Raw genomic sequence first — 14,823 nt, forward strand, 5'->3', positions numbered from 1 at the left:
GAGTCGTCTCTCTTTATATACCACGCATGAGAAGCGGAGACATTATTTGCCCGCCTAGTGTTCTTACACCGAAATGACGTTTTCGTCCATACAAAAGGATGCGAGATTCAAGTTCGGACTTGTTTCATGGACGACATTCGCATACCAAATCTATATAATAGCTTAGTTTAACTACATGAGTAACGAAGAACATGGAGCTACAAATTGGATGCCTCTGTACAACTATAATTTCCTATCGGGGCGACCTTGGGGCGAACAACGCCTATACCACCAACCGTTCAGCACGACGCACCAACGCCAGAAAGTCAGCCCACTCCATCTGCGGCTTTCCATCGATATAATCCATGATTTTATCCTTCAAGCACTCGATGAGCTCTGCTTGCCCAGACGAGTGTTTCTCCAGAAACGCCACAGCCAGTGCGGTGGCCCACACCTCGCTCTCCACATCCCCCATGTCGCCCCATTCGTTCACTGCCGCTGGGCCTACGATTCTCTCCAAGTCTCGACCAAGGACAAACGATCCATCGAAAGCTTGTAGCTTCACGAGGTCAATCACTGGAACGTGAATATCGCGTTGCAGTGGAGCGGGGTTCTGAGAGGAAGAACCTGCATCGTGCAAGCCGCCCGATGCAGGACGATTGGGTTGTATTTCTGGCGATGGACTACGGCTTTCGGATGGTGGCCGCGACGGAGGTGGAGAAGGTTCGACGACTGGACGACGACGATGAGGTCTGGATCTTCCAGGAGAGCTCTCACGGCTGGAGTAACTCTCCAAGGAGCTCATCGTCGAGTACGTGGCTGCACTATCGTAATCCTCCCCCGGATGTGAATCGTCTGATTCATCATCGTGGTCCACACCTGCAGAGTCATCGTCAGCTCTCTCAGAAGCCGCAGTCTCTCTTCTCGCGTGCTGTCTGGCATTGGTCGTTGCGGGTTGTCCATATCCTAGGACCCATGAGAGCCGACTCCACACAGCACCGAGCGCCCACGAAACGTAACCCGAGTCCTGAGCATCGTCAGGTTCATTTACAGGGACATCGATCCATTCGTTTGGATCATCCCGTTCTTGTCGTCGTTGCCGTCGACTACCGGCCAGCCCACTTCTTCCATGCCTTTCCGGTGCACTCGCCTCTACACCTCTTCCATGCCTTTCTTGTGCTTGTCTAGTCCGGACCACTCCAGAATCGACGACGACAAACGACGTATACTCGCTTGCGAGCTGGTATCTCGCTCCCAGCTCTACTATCGCCGCCTTCGTGTTCGACTGGCCTCCAATAGCGCCCCCCGGCATTGGTCCTCGTCCTTCCTGCAGGTCCTGAATGAGGCGATGAGCAGCCAGCGTGTGTATGAGCATCGCCTTGGCAGCGCTACGAGCTCGACTAGAGGGGGAGGGCAGGGAAAGACGGATGGGTTCGACGGGTACAGAGAGGTTGAGGACTTCTTGACCATCGCCGAGCGTTCCTTTGATCGTGACAGTGGACGGAATCTTATCGGTCTGGAGGATGGCGTAGACGACGAGACGTAGGCCGGGATACAGTGTCTGGATGACGGAGGGTGTCTGTCGAATGAAAGGAGGAGGTGGGAATTGTATACGCCGGAAAGAATTCGTGTTTAGGTCCGCCTCTTCGGTCACTCCCCAATCGATGGTGACGCCCTTGAGGAGGCGAGTGCGACCTGCACGTAGGAGCTGCGCGCACTTGCCTACGATCTCTGTGGAGTTCAGAGCCATCAGACAAAGGCCATTCCCGGCGCGAGCAATCCCTTCGCACATGGCAGTGGATACTGTGTTCCCAATACCGAGAACGAAGATGCGGAGAGGGGCTGATGGAGTACTTTGTGCCACGGCGGTAGCAACAGCCTTGAGCGTCTGTTCGATGTCATGGTCCTAAGATACGTAAACAAAAAATAACCGTTCGTCAGCTCTTCCAATGTTATCGTGACTTAAATAGAGCCGTGAGTTTTGGAAGAGTTGAGCCTACCTCTCCATCTGTAAGGATGAATATGACAGTAGGCATGCTTCGTTTCCGTCGGGAAAATACATGTGTTAAGGCAAGACGCGTCTCCGTTCCGCCACAGTTTGCCTGCATGCTCTGAGTATGTGTCGTCTGCCGGATTGACGGCCGTCAGTAGTGTCGACAGAGGTGGGATATATGATGACGATGACTCACAGCTTGATCTACGGAGGTTTGACTGTATGCCTCACTATTCTGCCAAAGACCCGTACATTGACTCCCGAAACTGAAGATATTGAGGGCCGCGCCGCTCGACGGAATGGCTTTCAGCAGCATGATCAACGTATCCTTGGCCGTCTCTATCCTGCCGCCTTGCATGCTCCCACTCCTATCCACCAAGAAGAGATACTCCTGCGCAGGTAACGGCTGAATTCCAAACTTCGGTACGACCGTCAACTGTACCGCGACCGTCGGCTTCGAGTCCTCACCCGCCGTCGTCCTTGCCCGAGTCTCAGAACCCGGATCGTCCAGTTCCGCGAAACACCTGGGCGCATCGAGTCCTTCTGCCCGGATGATCAGCACGAAATCCGAGTTTAGGAACTCCGACGAACGAAGGGAGGCCGTAGTGCGACGGTTGGAATGTTGTCCGTGGTGTGTACGATGGGGTGTGAGGGCGATGGTGTGACTAGGACTGGAGACGCTCTCTAATAACCCGCTGGTTTGGATTTTTACGGCGATGCGTAGGCTGGTATGCGGTGGCGCACGGAGGGAATTCATTGTGCTGGGGTGCGGGGTACCGTATCGCATGGTCCCGACCGACATTGGAAGCTGGAAGCGAATCTCATTCGGATGGTCGTCGTCCATAAGGTGCATCACGAGCTTCAAGGAAATAGGAGCAAAAGAAACGAGGCAACGATAAAAACGGGCAAAACGCTTCCATAAAAGGTAGGACAGACCGTTATCTTTGTGACGACTACCCCACGAGCAGGGATCGACCCTACAGATATAGTGAACACTGAACCCATCCCATAAATGTCAGCGACAAGTCGATGAAGATAGTGAGATCATGATACGCACCGTCGTCTGCACCCCACTGTACTAGCCCCGCTACCTTGGATTCTTCGAGAGCCTGCCTATATTCGTCTTCCGCCTTTTGACTCTCCTTCGCTACCCCAACCACTTCACGCCCATCCGACGTCTTCATGGCGAATCCACATACGGCCGATCGCGCCGGAACAGGGAAGACATACTTCGCTCGACCAGTGGAGTCCTCAGATGGATTGGAAAATATATGTGTAATGATGATCTTGGCCGATACTGCATACGAATGACATACAGATCAGTCGAATAGCATGGAACGTTGGTTCCCTGTCACAGCAAAGACTTGGAAAATGGCGGGGTCGGAATGCTTACCATCAACAACTACAGCGTTCACCCACACTTCATCCAAGGGCAGGTGATGTATTTGGTTGTTTGTACCGTTGAACACAATGCTGGTGTTCTTTCTTCGACTGGTCATGTTTTCCGAGATGTAAGACTGAGCAGTGGGAGAGAGAACGAGCCAGGACGCACCTAGGGTGAGAGATCGCGGCTTATCATAACATGGATCCTAGGGCGCTACATCATGAGTAACATTATTTCTATAAAAGAAGCTGAGGGTAATTCAGTGGCGTGGCGTGTAAGGCGGATATCGTGACGGTGGCCCCGTGGCACACAAAGAGGGACAACATTCTTTCTTCGGCTACCCAGAGCATAAATACGTCGCAGAGGCACTGTTGCGAAAGGAAATGAGGTGCAGTGATGATGATAGAATAGCCCACACAGGGTTAGACTTTCTCCGCGAGAAAGGCTTCCATGAACAAGCCTTCGTTTGCAGGCACACTGCAGCCAGCATGGCTGTTTGCGATTGAAATCTGTGAGCCCTTTTGATCTACGCAATATAGAATGCGATCCAAAAAGAGGGACATTATACGCGCAAAACTAGCACGGTGGTGTAGGATAGGTCCCGCGCTATGTCATACAATCGTCATACACGACGATGAACCGCAGGAATAATAGGGCCCACCGCTTTCGAGGCTATTAGTGGTCCAGACTGGAGGATGTGTACCACCAGGAGGACGCGACTGAACGGATGATGATTCCAAAAGGACTTCGAACGACGCGAATCGCGTGAGATATTATCTGTCGGCGAAGACGGTGTTCCCGACGCACATGAGTACCCGCCACCAAGGCTGGTTCTGTTAGGATGGATATAATTGAGACCTCCATAGACCTCGAACGTATGCCATAGGTCGCTTCCTCAGCAACAACATGGGAAGAGGGAACAATCCCGAGCATGACCACACTCGGCGAAGCGTCGTCGAGCGGATCGGGTGAGAACGTGGCCAGGCGGGTAGGATTTAGTGGAGAATATTGAGCAAACAATTTGTAGCGTCTAGTATTTGAGTTACTCCTAAGTAGACGAAAAGAGCCAGGACGTGGTGGGATGGTGGTTCGAAAGGAACCGGAGTTGAGCCGGAGTTGTGGCTGTGGGTCTGTGATCAGAAAAAGCGCGATAAGATAAGATCTCTACGCGACTCCTGCTCCGAACAATCAATGAATCATGTTCGCCTTCACAGGCCTTCACTCGTCTACATACCACTATGAGCTAGCTATGCATGCCCTTCAAATATCCTAGTATGCTTCTCGCACGACGTATCCGTATACAAACATGTCTAACTCGGTCCGGTTCCTTGCGTTCTACACTTTGTCGTCCTATCCTCCGAAAGCTCTTGTCCACAAATGATCACCCTCTTCCATCTGACCCCTCGCGGTCTACTTCTGGTGCTCAAGGGCTACCCGACACTCCGGAATTGAGCATCTTGCGCGAAGGAAAATCTATAGGCCCAACCCCTCGACCTATCCAACCATTCTATCCACTTCATCCGCTCCCGTCCTTCGACAGCCCTGACGATCCCTCACTCTCAGAGATCCTCGAAAACTATGAGTTAGAACGATATGGGAAGGGATTGTACAAGAGAGGATGGGGAGTAATAAGGAGAGATGACCACACAGAGAGTATGACACGAAAGGGTGAAGCGGAAGACGTGCCGAGGGCGGCGAGAGGCGTGGCGTTGGTGAAAACCTTTTGGTTTCGCATTGACGCGGATCGTAGAGAAGGCAGGATTGAGACGAGTGGCAAGGCCGAGCCTCAGTGCGCTGGGTTAGAAGGAGAGCAATCTCTTTCGAGAGGCATGAACGCGTTCTGGGAGAGATTTATGGATTCGAAATGGATTGGGCACCACTCAGTGCGTCTTCGTTATCCACCCTCGTTGTTTTTCTTCGCTCTATCCACTATCTGTCAAAGGAAGACAATCATTGCCACTGACTTGTCTATTAAACTTACAGCAACTCGCTGAGATTGTATCGCCCTCGCCCTCTATTTTATCATTGCGCCTCTCCTCCCTAACATCACGTCGCCCATCGCCTCTCACGCTCCCCCATCCCGCCTCCTCTCAGTCCTTCACCTATACTTCCTCAACACATGCTGCATCTTCAACTGACCCGTCTTCAATCACTTCGCATTCCACTCGGAACTTACCGCTCAAGAGGCCTATGCCGATTGCCGTCCTGACATATCGAGAGCTCGTAACGGCATACGTCGCCGAGGAGATTTTTGAGGAATATCTACGCCGAGAGACGAGTATAGATACTGGCACGAACAGCGATAGTATACACGACTCGCTCTCGAATGCATCGAGAAAGGATACCCCTTCGGGTGATATGGTTCCACCAACGAACCACGTTCGACCGTCTTCGATCGCATCCACCGTAACATCAGCCTCGCCACCTTCGGATCCCGTCGTTTCCACGCATTCACCACCTTCCGCCGCATCCACGCCCTTAGCTACCGGATCCACGGTCGCCTCATCTTCCTCTCCTCCACATACCGCATCATCAACCACGTCCCAACCTCAGTCCAATTCCGAACGCAAATACACTCCGCCCAACCATGCAATCTGGCTCGGAAACCCAAAGCAGCGCCAGCATCCCTATCAAGAGCGTCCTTATTCTGTCGACAATCTAGTGAGCTTTACGGGATGCGTGGAGATTGCCCCGAAGGTTTGGCGGATTACGGTGAGTTACTGTTACTTCTAACTCACGAAAGAGTGGTGTGTAGTCCTCAACTCTCCGAGCCCCAAATTCAGTGGGTCCTGAAATTGAATGCAACGTGGTAGTAGAGGAGCGCTACTCTAGCGAGACGAGTTGCGTTTGCATCTGAGCGAACTTATAGGTGTGGCGTGGCGTTCACACGGTTCGTATGGTTCCTCGACGTCAAGGGGGATCCAACCATTTCTGTGGCTCGGGATGGCCGATTGATACCACGATGTAGCCCGAAAGCGAAGCATATGAGCTTCCACATCCTCGTTGTCTGCTCATACCGAAGCATGTATCTTCGTAAGTCCGTTCTGAGGGTTACATGTGGTTAGAACCGACCCGATTTTTGCTTCCGGGCTAATCGTCTTATGGCATTCCTTCGTGTAACTTGCCCGTCGCATGCGTCTCCAATGTTCAATCGTAAATCCACAAACTGATAACACTTCTACTTTACCATCCCACCAACGCATAGGACGAACTCAAATCCTACCTTCGTCGCAGCCGCTTCATCCTCAAAACACGCTTTCGACCCCGTTCATCGCACATTGTCGAACGACTACGACCTGACCTCAGTTCTTCTGAATCTGCGGATGCGGATGGGGACTCAGACCAACGACGACGGAGAAAGGCCCAGAAACAGCGAGATTTCAGGGCAGCGAAGAATTGGGAAATATTGGAGGAGAGAAGGAGAATGCAAGAGACGAATGAAGTTCATAATTTCGGTCTTGTGCATAGCGTTGATAGTCGGAATGGGCCGGCAGGAGAGACAGAGGGTCAGGATGGTGGGAGAGGCAGGAGAGATGTCAGACGCGTTAGAAGCGATGGGAGCAGGAGAGATTTGAGCGGCGTGGATAATGGATTCGGAGGAATGATGGGCTTCGTGAAGGCCGCTAAGGAAATGGTTGCGACTAAAGAAAAGACAGGCGAGGAGACGCCCGGGACGGATGGTCAATCGCCTCGTCAAATGTATGAGAAGGATGAGAAGGTTTGATCGTGCGGCACCACTGGTACAGGCGTAGGCGATATAGAGATGATTACAGATGTTGGTTACGCAGCAATGGAATATCGGTATGTGCGTGTCTTTTTACTTACTTTTCGCCACATTGAACATCCTTGGTGATCGATACTTACATGGCCCTGATACTTTTATCCGCTGTCTATCCAACAGGGTCTAGTTTTTTGTTATCGTTCGTGATAAAACAGTAGACTCCAAGCTATTTGACCTTCAAACACTCGCACTTCGTACACATGTCTATCACCGCTCTACACGCCTACTAAGTAGTCTTCCTTATGAGCCTCACTCAAACATGTTCCCGGTAATGTCCTGTACAGAGTTGATATCAGGCCTGTAAACGCCGGTGATACGAACGTGAAATTCGAAAGTAAGTGGTTCTAGTTGGAAATTGTCATGGAAAAGATGCATTCTGCCGTCTCATTTCCGAGCAAGGAATCATCGGAACAACAACCTACAACGACGGAGTATCCGGAACCCTCACCACCAACTTAAGCCCACTGACACCTCCGCCTTCCATCCTCCTCGCTGCACCCTCAATCGCACTCAAACCACCTTCCAGCACCTCGAGTCTATTCGGCATCAAATCTTCCTCGCTGATCATCTTGTCCAACGCCCCGAACAACCTCTCTCCGAGCCTTACATCCCCCAGTGTATCGTTACTCACCACACCGACCGTCCACGCCACCTTTTTCCATCCTGATTCTTTTCCGCGCCTAATCCATAATTACCGATTTCCTTCGAGGGCGGCAAAGTGATGATGAGCGTTCCACCGGAGGCGAGAATGGACCAACAGGCGATATTGGTTTCAGCGATGGAGACAGTGTCGAAAATCGTCTTGATTGGTTTGTGCGCGTCTCCGAAGGTGTCGAGCAGGATGGAGGAGACCACTGAGGAAAGGGAAGAGTAGGGCGTGGTGCGATAATCGATCACATGCGTCGCCCCGGCGGATTTGCAATATGCTTCGTTGTGTGCGGAGGCCGTCGTTATAATTGGGTTGAAGCCAGATAGTTTCGCGAGTTGGATCGCTGGAGAGGGCATGCGTGCAGAATGAAGTACGATCATCAGAAGGTACGCATGTATATGAGACACGGGCGATGAAGCGATATAGTGAAGAATGTGCATAGTGAGCTCACCGAATTGCCCAACAGAACCTGCACCGCCTGTAATAATGATCGGTTCATCCTTGTACATCCCTCTACCTCCTCCATCCCAAGGAGCGACGAGGCCTGCCCCACCATGCCATCTTCGATGCTCGGTGGCACGCTCTCCGTACAGTCCGCTCGCGGCGGTGTACAGACCCGTAGAAAACGTCGCCGCTTCTTCTAGAGACAGACCACTGGAGATCTATGTAACGCGCCATACGGACGAATAGTACGAAAATTTTTAATATATGATAGTTGTAAACGACCGGCGATGTAATGAACACGTGGTGCTTACCTTGGCTGTCGTGGCCGCAACGGTAATCCCGTATTCCTGGAACGTGTATCTGTCATCATCGAAGTCTCCTGAATACATACTTTGTCGAAGGAGGAGAAAACGTGCGGTAAAATGAAACATAAAGTCAGATTAAAGGATTTGAATTTTGAGTCTAAGCCGCACTCACACACGATCTCCCTTCACGAATCCCTGGACTCCTTCCCCGATCTCTTCTACCACTCCCGCTGCATCCCATCCACACACGTTCGGCCATGGCTTGGGAATAGGCCCTGGATATCCACGGGCCTGCATGTACAAGTCGCAAGGATTTATAGCAGTGGTGAGGATCTTCACGAGGAGTTCTCCGGATTTGGGTCGGGGAATAGGGCGGGTGCCGAGGACAAAAGGGGCACCTGGAGCGGTGAGCTGGATTGCCCTTTGCATAGTGCTCGATCTGATATAGAGGTGTGTTGGTTCTGAGGTGCTTGGTGTAGAGAGTGAATACGGCTATGTGTTCGTTCGTTCTTTGTGACGGAGATTATATACTTATGGTATGGTTCATGCACTGAACTGTGGCGATAGGTTCATGGTATAGATTTCGAGGCAACTCCACATCGTAGTAGGAACCTGAGGCTAGATTGGTAATGTTCCGATGTGTCATTCAGCGCCGGATTAAACGAGTGTCGTAGTTTTTGACTGTACTCACCTCCGGTGATTTTCATCACTATTACTTATCTCAGGGTGGCTCTTAGAGGAGCTTGGCGGAGTAAAAGTGGGTAAATCCTCACTGATCCACGACTCGTTTTGGCTTCGAGCCATGGACCACGATGGGTCATAGGACATCTGCTGTCTATGTGGAAAAATTACCAGGAAGAAGGAAAGGCCCATGAGCGACCTGACCTCGACTTTACCAATATTCCGAACAGAGCGGAGGATTACGAACAAAGCCATAGCCCAAATACGCATTGATCCCATTGCTGCTGACAAAGAACGACAGGTTTTGCTCGAGACGATGAGGTCTCGTCCATGCTCTAGCAAAAGTTGGTTCCATTCACTGAGAATAGCGTCAGATCGGGACCAGTGTTGGCCTCGGTAGTAGATGATGCATATTAGAGGCGAGGGGTACGACCAAATTAAACAGTGTACTGGACAGAGCTCTCGCCATATTCACAGCATATGTACAAGCTTGAGAACTGCTGCACCCAGCGTACCGCCATGAGTAGCACTAGCAGCCAGTCGAGGTGGACGGAGATGGAACACTTCTACCCTCAAACATTGAAGTGCTCCAATTCTATCAGCATCGGTTAGAATTGGGTTGTAAGGCGATCATCTGCAGTCATCTGCGTCAAGCCGCTGGTCTCAACAGTATAGACAATAGCCTTTCAGAGCAAGTACTAAATGGAAATCGTAAGGTACGTTGATGTGAGCGATAATGACCAAGTATATCTGGTGTACTGGCGACATGCAAGACCTGGACGATGCCTACACACCTGCTGTAGATGCAGACACGATAAATCCAGGATCAAGTCATTGTGGATCTGTACAGCTTGACGTCAATAACTCAAGCACGTTCACATGACGTTGCGACTGGTTAAACGCCCTCATAAGGATGCAGAGAACTTCGAACCACGGGGCCAAAGTTCGTTTCTTGCCACCATGTCACTGCGGGAAGTAAATCCTGTACCAAGTACAGGGTAATCCAGTAGTGGCTCGCAAAGTACCGGATTATCCTGTAGAAGTGTCACCGCCCAAAAGTACTGGCTTTTCCTGTATCTCTTGTAGCACCGGAGAAAGACCACGTAACCATGATGGACCAATGCAGAGAGTATTTCTACGATGTATTCTACCCTTACTTAAGTACTAGCACCCATTCCAATCACTGCTGCCATTTGTAGCGAGATCACCGGAAAATCCAGTACTCCTGCAGTAAACACTGGACTCCTGCTACCATGAAGGCACAGTAACATCATGTCAGTCAGGGAGACTGTCTCAAATCAGCCTAACACTTGATCCCATGGATGCTAAGTTGCAACAGTTTAGCGGACGAATACTTTGATCTGCTGGTATTTTTCCAGTAATTTTCGAATACTTATCTCAAAGGTACTGCTGCTCCATGTAGTTCAATAGTCTGATCAAAAACCACCAGTAACTGAACATGTCATCAAAGAAGGTTTGATGCACTCGAACGGTCGTGCCAAGTCTGAGAGAATATATGCAGTTAATAACAGTGCAGACTGTTGCTGCGAACGAAGGTGCCACATCGTTACCGGAGTACGGAGTGGCGAGCGTGCCTCGGAAATTGCCGTCATTATGACGCGGTTGTTGTTCCTTGTTTTGGCACCGTTCGTCGCTTTCTTCCAACGGCCTCCATGCAGGGCATCGTCGACCTTGACATTGTATTGGTCGCCTTTCTCTATCTTGTTGACGCCATGGCCATTTAAGACCTCGACACATATTCTCTGGGTCCATCTGGGTAAACTTAGTTTTGAAATCTCTTCCCCCTACCATGACCGGTACGACTTCGATTGTGTCGCGCACTACGCTGTCAGTGTTCATGACGCGTACCTCTGAAAACCTCCATCAGACCTCACATCCTACATATGGAGCCGGTTTGGATGTGAAGCAGATAGGTACGTGACCAGTTTTTCCCCAATGCTCTGGTAATGCATCTGGATGTGGTGGTCGGCGGTGCGGAGCAAGATGAGGCGTGAGATGCTGGATGCTGGGTTAGTGGCGGCAGCTGAGATTGACCTGACGAAGCTAGTGGGTATGGGTATGGACAAGATGATAGAACCACTCGATATCAGGGGTAGTAAGGAGTCGCTCACGTACGTACATTCTTTCCTGGTCCATCTATTGATGTTCATCGAGGATATCAAGCTAACAGTGGAGGGCTGGTGGATCTCACCGGTTTGTGGTTCCATACTACCACCCCGCCCACAGACAAGCACGCCGGGATCTCTGACGTCACACTAGATATGTCCATCATCGCCTTGTCCTCTTTCCTCCTTGAAGTATACACGTACCTGACCGACTTGTTCTTCGCACAGCCCATCCCCTAAGATGCCACTCCCACCCAATCGACTCCTCCGGCCTCTCACCTGTTTCCGACAGCCACACCTGGACTGTTCTTGGCTTCATGGCTTCCAGCCGTGGACGAGAAAGTAGTCGTACAACTGAGGTGAGTACGTTATCTTCTTGCCGTCCATTGTTACAGGTTCATCGCTGTTTGTGCCACTTGACAGTGGTCTGTCCGCGACTTGATGAATGGTCGAAGAATGTGAAGGCATATCTAGTACAGTGTCCGTGTGTTTTGAGTTCTGTATGTAACTAGTAGTGTATAGTTTCCAGCAATACATGCCGTTGTTGGCCCCAAAGTGATGTGTGTAACACACCAGAAAACCTCGTGAAAGGTGCTGGGTTACCCTGTGCAATCTTACAGGATTGTCCAGTGAAAAGTGACAAAAGTTACCGGGGAATCCAGTACTGCATACAGGAGAATCCAGTACTTTACTACAGGAAAATCCGGTAGTTATCCGGTACTCTGTACAGGATTGTCCTGTAAGATGCCTACAGGATGATCCGGTACTTTCTACTGGTGATACTTCCCGCAGTGATGTCCCGCAAGGTCGCTCTATACATCTCTAGCCGCAACGTAGGAGAGGAGAAATGTACGGATATACAACACGCATTTGACACCGCACGAGACTATGACAAAATCCCCGCCAACCCAGGCTATATCGAGCCCGTACTACCCTCGCAGGAATGGGCGATCGCCCTCTCGCCGGAAGACATCCTCACTCGCCACAGATCACAACACGTCCCGCAATATGCTGCAAAACCCATCATCATTCTCGATGCACGTACCGCTAACGATGGGAGCGTACTCGTGGTTGCACCGGTGCTCAACGATGAGACGGGAGCGCTCGATTTCAAGGCGATTCGGTTTGATGCGGCGCGCGTGCCTGCTGCAGCGCTGAACATACAGATCGGAAACCAAAGTTTGAATGACGTGAGTGGATTGAACCTTCTGTTCGAGTCGCACTGCGTTCTGACGTGGTTCTGTGATGCTTACCATCGTTTCTGTAGCTCGAACAGCATCTGGATGACGACGGCATATGGAGGAGGTTCAAGAGCAGAGATGAACTCGTGGGGAGTGAGGAGGGACAGGGTGCGGCATAGATTTACAAGGAAGGTAAATATTTTGTTCTACCCGGTGTAAACTGCAACATTGACGTTGTATGACTCGACTACTCAGCTGAAGAGGCTCGAAATAGTTGTTTCCTGCTGTGCCAGTACTCACTGCCGTCAGTCGAGCGGATGGCAACCATACCATCCGCAATTCTGTTGTATCCAACCGCGTATATGCTCTGATCCCCAGTTTGCTGAACTTTGGCGGAGTACAACTCCCTTTGAGCCGTAGAGAACCTATATGTAGGATGCTACTGAGAGCACTTCGAAGATGAGTATGACCGGGTGATGTTACTGTCAAGCAGTCCACGACTGTCTTGAGCTGGGGAAGTCAGCGACAGAATTGGGTACACTAGCTCCAAGGCCATCAATTTCCTTCCACGTTTCAACTATATTCTCAGCTATCACTCCGACAACGCTGTCCTAGATGCTGAGGCTTCACTCGGCCACTGTGAACGAATGTATGAATGCACGCACGGTCATGCATGCTTGGCGGGTGAGGGACAGGTCGACAAGCGTATAACTCGCGTACGATCAAATCTCTGCCTCGATACGTCCTCTGGCACATCGCGTGCACTGCGTAGGAGTAGCCTCGCAGCAACAACAACGTGGAGACAAGGCAGACATCTTCCCAATCGACCACGAAGTGTGAGCAGTTAGGGTTCTGAGCTATCAAAGGGAGCAAGAGGCAGAGACGAGTTATGCTATAAAGCATAGATATGCGTGGCGTTCTTCATGACTTGGTAGAAGTCCTGAGCGTTTCATTTTATTCGCTCTGAGCTCTGTTGCCGTTGTCTATGGGTGATACCCATGGTACGGATCAGAAGAATATAGTCTGTTGTGTAGCTGGAATTCTCGTTTTGCTTGTCCAAAATGCGTCACCACTCGTGGTCGACTCCCCCACGATGCCACTCACGTCCTCCCATTCATCGAGATCCAGACTCGCAGCGACGAATTTCCCAATATCCTGAGCGGAAGTAAACGTCAGCTTCTCCGTACCATCTCCTGGAATGTCTATCGTCCCAGCGCGGGCATCAAGTAGCAGTTTCCCGCTTCCGAAATGGGAGACAGCTTCCCTCTCACGTTGGGATCCTCCGGCAAACATGTTGATGTAGAGGCTTTGCATACGAATCCATCCAGTGAGATGGTATTGAGTTAGCATGTGTGTAGACCTTGGATATGTCGTGGTGAACCGAGTCTTCGTGACAAACTTTGAACTCACCCAGTGATGAATCGCGTCGCTTCAAGCCCAGACTGCTTTACAGCGTCCCATACTTCGATCTTCGGCGGGTATATGTGGTACGTGGTGTTGACCTATTTCGAGAGAGCACACAGAACGTAGGTCGTGATGAGCCTCTTACTCCTTGGAGGAGAAAACAGAGGGAATCAGACGGACGCTGGCGCCGTATTCGGATGGAGCAAATCGCTTCACGCCTGCTGCCTTTGCAGCCTTGAGAAGCGCGAGCTGACTTACGACCGCCTCCTTGGCATCTGCGGTGTAAAGGGTGATGATGACGGTATGGACACCTTCGAATGCAGAGACGAGACTGGCGTGGCTCGAGTAGTCTACTACTCGAACTTCGGCTGCTGAGTCGACGGGTTTGGATGATCGAGAGAGGATGATGGGCGTATGCTTGCCTGCCTCAAGGATGCTGCGCTCGCACGATAACTAGATTAGCATCGAGTACGGCAGTCTTGAAGTAGCAGTGGTGTTATGAAGGTTATGAAGGACGTACGCAGCGACAAGATTCGCACCGATGTTCCCAGACCCGCCAGCGACAGCAACTTCGACCATATGTAAGCGATGTGGGTAGAATAGAACGAGCAGAGGTTTAACGGAAAGCCTATGTGGGGTGGAAGGAAGAAAGCATGTCGAGGACTTAAGTACGTCCTCTGTGGGCGCCGATGGGGAGTGCAACAAAGACAATCGGCTGACCCGTTTGGAGAGCAAGTGGATCATAATGACTAATGACAATAATCTCTCAGCGTCTCCACATCAAGCATCCGCATCTGAAGCTCTGAATGCTCACGAGTCATGACGGCGTAGCAGGCGAGAAGGTTCTCTTAGCGAGCAGTGTACCCACCGAGTTTTGTTCGGAAAGTATTCCGGTC

General features: G+C 51.0%; 5 protein-coding genes across 5 annotated transcripts; 2 read left to right on the forward strand and 3 right to left on the reverse strand.

Moving 5' to 3' along the window:
- Nucleotides 1-63: 63 nt before the first annotated feature.
- STEHIDRAFT_107352 (uncharacterized protein) lies at nucleotides 64-3,471 on the reverse strand (the record flags this gene model as incomplete). Its single annotated transcript, XM_007299452.1, has 7 exons — nucleotides 64-150; nucleotides 293-1,885; nucleotides 1,980-2,105; nucleotides 2,169-2,831; nucleotides 2,909-2,949; nucleotides 3,030-3,269; nucleotides 3,366-3,471. The coding sequence occupies 7 exons, from the start codon at nucleotides 3,469-3,471 to the stop codon at nucleotides 64-66; spliced, it is 2,856 nt and encodes a 951-aa protein (XP_007299514.1).
- Nucleotides 3,472-4,609: 1,138 nt separating this feature from the next.
- STEHIDRAFT_165162 (uncharacterized protein) lies at nucleotides 4,610-7,403 on the forward strand (the record flags this gene model as incomplete). The annotated part of the gene is made up of 4 exons (XM_007299453.1): nucleotides 4,610-5,239; nucleotides 5,340-6,068; nucleotides 6,562-7,161; nucleotides 7,258-7,403. 3 exons carry the CDS (start codon nucleotides 4,610-4,612, stop codon nucleotides 7,078-7,080), a joined length of 1,878 nt encoding a protein of 625 aa, XP_007299515.1. The 3' UTR covers nucleotides 7,081-7,161; nucleotides 7,258-7,403.
- A 152-nt stretch (nucleotides 7,404-7,555) lies between these two features.
- Nucleotides 7,556-8,964, reverse strand: STEHIDRAFT_127723 (GroES-like protein; the record flags this gene model as incomplete). The annotated part of the gene is made up of 5 exons (XM_007299454.1): nucleotides 7,556-7,763; nucleotides 7,790-8,129; nucleotides 8,238-8,448; nucleotides 8,542-8,620; nucleotides 8,708-8,964. 5 exons carry the CDS (start codon nucleotides 8,962-8,964, stop codon nucleotides 7,556-7,558), a joined length of 1,095 nt encoding a protein of 364 aa, XP_007299516.1.
- A 2,062-nt stretch (nucleotides 8,965-11,026) lies between these two features.
- Nucleotides 11,027-12,702, forward strand: STEHIDRAFT_107355 (uncharacterized protein; the record flags this gene model as incomplete). Its single annotated transcript, XM_007299455.1, has 6 exons — nucleotides 11,027-11,150; nucleotides 11,252-11,348; nucleotides 11,635-11,701; nucleotides 11,865-11,902; nucleotides 12,169-12,532; nucleotides 12,610-12,702. The coding sequence occupies 6 exons, from the start codon at nucleotides 11,027-11,029 to the stop codon at nucleotides 12,700-12,702; spliced, it is 783 nt and encodes a 260-aa protein (XP_007299517.1).
- An 829-nt stretch (nucleotides 12,703-13,531) lies between these two features.
- Nucleotides 13,532-14,506, reverse strand: STEHIDRAFT_107356 (NAD-P-binding protein; the record flags this gene model as incomplete). Its single annotated transcript, XM_007299456.1, has 4 exons — nucleotides 13,532-13,829; nucleotides 13,934-14,025; nucleotides 14,108-14,363; nucleotides 14,448-14,506. 4 exons carry the CDS (start codon nucleotides 14,504-14,506, stop codon nucleotides 13,532-13,534), a joined length of 705 nt encoding a protein of 234 aa, XP_007299518.1.
- Nucleotides 14,507-14,823: the final 317 nt, after the last annotated feature.

Source organism: Stereum hirsutum (genome assembly GCF_000264905.1).
Source record: "Stereum hirsutum FP-91666 SS1 unplaced genomic scaffold STEHIscaffold_2, whole genome shotgun sequence".
Taxonomy (NCBI): Eukaryota; Fungi; Basidiomycota; class Agaricomycetes; order Russulales; family Stereaceae; genus Stereum; species Stereum hirsutum.